This window comes from Camelina sativa, chromosome 14 (genome assembly GCF_030686135.1).
Source record: "Camelina sativa cultivar CO46 ecotype springtype chromosome 14, ASM3068613v1".
In the NCBI taxonomy this organism is placed as follows: Eukaryota; Viridiplantae; Streptophyta; class Magnoliopsida; order Brassicales; family Brassicaceae; genus Camelina; species Camelina sativa.
In genome coordinates this window covers 25324134-25328402 of record NC_141893.1, presented here as the reverse complement: position 1 = coordinate 25328402, position 4269 = coordinate 25324134, and the positions used below count along the sequence as shown (strand labels likewise).

Below are 4269 nucleotides of genomic sequence, written 5' to 3'. Positions count from 1 at the left end.
GTCTACAGTTGTGTACGTCTTTAAAGTGTACGTGAATGTGACTTGCCTTGTCTTTATCTCCCTTGACCTTAATGACGTCTTCCACTTTCTCTCATCCGTGCTTGGAGCTTTCCACCCAAGTTTGCTGCTTACACTTTCCCTGAAATTTTCAATCCTTCTTTTTTCTTTTTCTTTTTTGATTAAATGTTATTAAAATTCTAACTTTCTTGTTCACCACTCACCAAACTCTTTATATAAACACAATACACACACTATCTCACTCATTCATCATCTTCCTTCTTCTTCTTCTTCTTCACTCAAGAAAAACAAATGGCGAATCTTTATAGTCAAGTCCCTTCTGTATCCGCAGTTTTCTCTCTTTACACATCTTTTTCAGCAATCACGATGCTTTTTCGAACAATCCTCAACGAGATCGTGCCTAAGAGGATCAGAGAGTACATAGCTATAAAAGCTATGGACTTCTTCTCTTCTTACTTCCAGTCAAGTTTCACTTTTGTGATCGAGCAACGTTGGGAGTTTGTTGAGAATCAGACGTTCCGTGCTGCTGAAGTTTACTTACCGACCCGTCTCGCCGGACTTTCTACCGGAAAACTCCTTGTGGGTTCGAGTAATCTCAAGAATCCAGCGGCTGAGCCAAAACTTGGGATCCCTATAAACACAAAGATCATTGATGAGTTTGAAGGGATTCATCTTGAGTGGACTCTTCACTCTGTTGAGACTAAGAAGTATCTACCCGAGAAACGGTAAACAGAACACTCTGTTCTCTTCTTCTTCTTGTCTTAGATTACAATCTTGTTTTTTTCTGACATGTTTGATGTGTTTTTCAGGTACTTTCATTTGACATGTAAGAAGGAGTTTCGTGAGAAGATTATGACGGATTACTTCACTTACTTGGCGAAGTCAGCGGAGAAGATAATGAGCCATCGCGAGAATCTCAAGATCTACACTTACAACCAAGACCGGTCTAAATGGGAGTCCGCTATTTTTGAGCATCACACGACCTTTGAGACCTTAGCTGTTGAGCCAGACCTTAAGAAGACTTTGATTGATGATCTTGATGCTTTCTCTAAAGGCAAAGAATTTTTCAAGAGCGTGGGACGCGCTTGGAAGCGTGGTTATCTACTCTACGGTCCACCTGGTACTGGAAAATCATCTATGGTAGCTGCCATTGCTAATCACATGAAGTACCATATCTATGATCTTCAGATTCAGAGTGTTAGAGATGATGGTGAGCTGCGAGAGATTCTTACCTCAACCAAGAACCGGTCTATTCTGCTCATTGAAGATATTGATTGTGGAGCTGATGCTTCTCGTAGACGCCAGACCAAGAAAAAGGAAGAAGATGGTGGAGAAGATGATGGAGAGCCGCAGAAGCGGAAGAAGAAGTTTGAAGTTGGGGTAAGTTGAAACTTTGAAATCCTCTGTTTTGAATTAATCTCTGTTTCTTAGACTTATGAATATTCTTTTTTGGACAGATATCGTTGTCGGGTCTATTGAACTTTGTTGATGGACTTTGGTCGAGCTGTGGAGAAGAAAAAATCATAATTTTCACAACAAATCATAAGGAGAAGCTTGACCCGGCATTGCTGAGGCCGGGACGAATGGACGTTCACATTCTCATGGACAACTGCACGCCCTTTGTGTTCAAAAAGCTTGTGGCTTTGTACCTCAAAACTGATGAGCACGTCTTGTTTGAACCCATTGAGAAGCTCGTCCTTGAGGTTAGTTCAACTCCGGCTGAAGTCACGCAGCAGCTCATGGCGAGTAAGAACGCTGATATCGCGCTTAAAGGTCTCCTCGAGTTCCTGGAAACCAAGAAGTTGAAAAAGGGAGAAGAGTCCAGTGTGGAGGAAGAAGGAGAGATTGAAGATGCTGAGACTAAAGAAGCAGAAACATGAGTAAATCTCTCTATTAGTGCTATTATTTATCTTAAAGACTTATTAGAAGTAGCTCTTGTGTTTCAGCTCCTTTTAGTAATAATATAATTTCTTTAGACCAGATGAGACAAATTGTAGCTAAGACTACAAGTTGATGTATTGAAAAATTAGGAGGCATAGAGTCTCATAATCATATCTTTCTTTTTCAATTATATAATCCAAATGTGTGTTTGTATTAATGCTGTTTGGCTAAAAAACCAAAACGATGGAAGGAAAAAGCAACAGCTGAAAGATGATGATGATGAAGAAACAATATAATTTTGGTTCTTTGCTCAAGAAACTTCGAATCGAACAACAATACAAGTGATGTTGTCACAGCTGCCGCGTGCGTAGGCTTCTTGCACAAGCTTTCTTGCTGCAGTTTCCGCATCTGAAATGTCTCGTGCTATTGCCACAGCATCCTGAAAGAAAAAAAAGTAGTTTGAGAGTGTGTTTACGTTTTAGGTAGGTACTCAATTTCTCTCTTTTTTTTTTAATGGATCTAGACATTGTTCACAAGCAATCCCATCAAGAAATATGTATGTTTTCAATGCAAATAGATCAAAATGAGCATTATCTGGAAACTAACCTCGTTTGACAACACATTCCACAGTCCATCACTAGCAATAACAATAAACTCCAACGTGCTTATATCCTCTTCCTAAGAAGATAATAAGAGTACTGAGTGTGAGTATGAGCGCAAGCGCATTTCAATCAGCAAACAGGGCACTCACTGACTTAACCAAAAATGTAATATGAAACATTCATATGATTATCATTATACTAAATGCTCGATGGCCAGCCATGCAACAAGAGAGTAGCACATCTTAAGTACCTGAATTTCTGGATCTGCAATCACATAAGGCTTAAGTTGCTTATCCCCAAATGCACGAGACACAGCAAGAATTCCACCAACTCGCCATGTTCCTATTCGTATTTCAAGGAACGATTAATAACTAAACAGCCTAAACCACATATTACTTCAAGAAAGCATATCTCTAAATACCATTTCCAGTATCAAACAATTTGTTTATAAAACACCAACAATACTTAGTGCACCTACACTCTTAACTCCTAAGCACACGTAAGTAGAGGGAAACTTTACCAGCCCAGATAATGAAGCCACCAGCATCTTCAATCCTTTGTCTCTCATCTGATCTATCAGGTTTATGATCATTAGAGAGTGGAACAGCTACAGAACAAACAAAGAGCATCACATAAACAAAAGCTTAAAAAGAGAGAGTTTAATCAATTTAGTATCCCAGAGTCAAAAAAAGCAAACAAACCTGAACCATTTCTCGACGCTACAACTCTAGAATCACCAACATTAGCAACAATCAACTTATCACCTATAAGCAAAGCAGTTGATGCGGTTGAGCCAGCATTCTTCGGCTGTCCTATCTCTTCAATCAAGTACTCTTCATCTGTCTTCTTAAAACATTCAACTAAACACAACAAAAACTCTCAGTGGAAGATAAAAACAAAACAACTTAAATAGCTTGATCTCATCTCATTACCAATAGCTTTCTTAGTGTCTGAGATAAAATCATCATGACTAACTAAATTCTTGAAAAGATTGTTTTTGAGATACTCTGCAGTTCTTGCTCCACCATGACCTAATAAAGAAACAACCAAAACATCATCAGTAATAAGTAAGATTAAGACAATAACAATGTGTTAAGCAAAGAACATTTTACCATCGAAGACACCAAAGAAAGCAACCATTTGTCCATTAACATCAGAGATTCTAGTTTCGAAGTAATCCTCCATTGTTGCTCTTTTACCCTTAAGACTAGAGTAACCATAACTAAACTTGACAGTTCTAACTCCTGCTAAAAAGCTACAACACCGAAGAGAACAAAGAAAAAAAAATAAGAAAAGATTCTAAATTGAGAAATCGATTGAAAGATTTCAATTTTGAGAGACCTGATTCCACCACCGCTGAAGAGAGCATCGGGATCTCTAGAAGAAATCATGGAATGAGAATGATCGGATGCGGAGGAGGAGTTCGCCGCCGGCGAAGAAGATTCCGGCGGTGGCGAACAGGCATCCCCACGAAGGGGAGCGACGGAGAGTGGAGGAGGAGATGGGTTTGTCAGGTTTGGTGACTGGGAGAACCAAAAGAAGAAACAGACAAAAAAGTAGAAGATGATAAAGGAAGAGATTGTTCTGGAGTTGAAAAAGAAGAAGAAGAAAGACAGAACAAGAGTGGTGAGTTTGGTTTGGAGCTGGACGCATTCAATAGGAGCGGAAGCACCACCATTTTTATTTTTTTTTCATTTTTTTTCCGACAGTTTTTTTTTTTTTTTTTTTTTTTTCTGTCGACTCATACAGTCATACTAGAATAGGACTC

General features: G+C 39.0%; 2 protein-coding genes across 2 annotated transcripts; one reads left to right on the top strand and one right to left on the bottom strand.

Annotated features, from left to right (window-relative positions):
- LOC104742153 (AAA-ATPase At1g43910) lies at positions 1–2116 on the top strand. The gene is made up of 3 exons (XM_010463128.3): positions 1–743; positions 828–1398; positions 1476–2116. Exons 1-3 carry the CDS (start codon positions 310–312, stop codon positions 1896–1898), a joined length of 1428 nt encoding a protein of 475 aa, XP_010461430.1. The 5' UTR covers positions 1–309; the 3' UTR covers positions 1899–2116.
- On the bottom strand, positions 2057–4269 carry LOC104743860 (putative protein phosphatase 2C 11). Its single transcript, XM_010464897.3, has 8 exons — positions 3843–4269; positions 3614–3756; positions 3434–3532; positions 3203–3361; positions 3022–3108; positions 2752–2843; positions 2506–2577; positions 2057–2338 (listed from the first exon to the last, which is right to left on the bottom strand). Exons 1-8 carry the CDS (start codon positions 3890–3892, stop codon positions 2210–2212), a joined length of 831 nt encoding a protein of 276 aa, XP_010463199.2. The 5' UTR covers positions 3893–4269; the 3' UTR covers positions 2057–2209.

Coding starts and splice junctions, on each gene's coding strand:
- LOC104742153 (XM_010463128.3), top strand. CDS start 310: ATGGCGAATCTTTATAGTCAAGTCCCTTCTGTATCCGCAGTTTTCTCT. Junction 744..827: donor AAGTATCTACCCGAGAAACG/GTAAACAGAACA, acceptor TGTGTTTTTCAG/GTACTTTCATTTGACATGTA. Junction 1,399..1,475: donor AGAAGAAGTTTGAAGTTGGG/GTAAGTTGAAAC, acceptor TTTTTTGGACAG/ATATCGTTGTCGGGTCTATT.
- LOC104743860 (XM_010464897.3), bottom strand. CDS start 3,892: ATGATTTCTTCTAGAGATCCCGATGCTCTCTTCAGCGGTGGTGGAATC. Junction 3,533..3,613: donor TTTCTTTGGTGTCTTCGATG/GTAAAATGTTCT, acceptor TTTCTTTATTAG/GTCATGGTGGAGCAAGAACT. Junction 3,109..3,202: donor AGCGTCGAGAAATGGTTCAG/GTTTGTTTGCTT, acceptor TTTGTTCTGTAG/CTGTTCCACTCTCTAATGAT.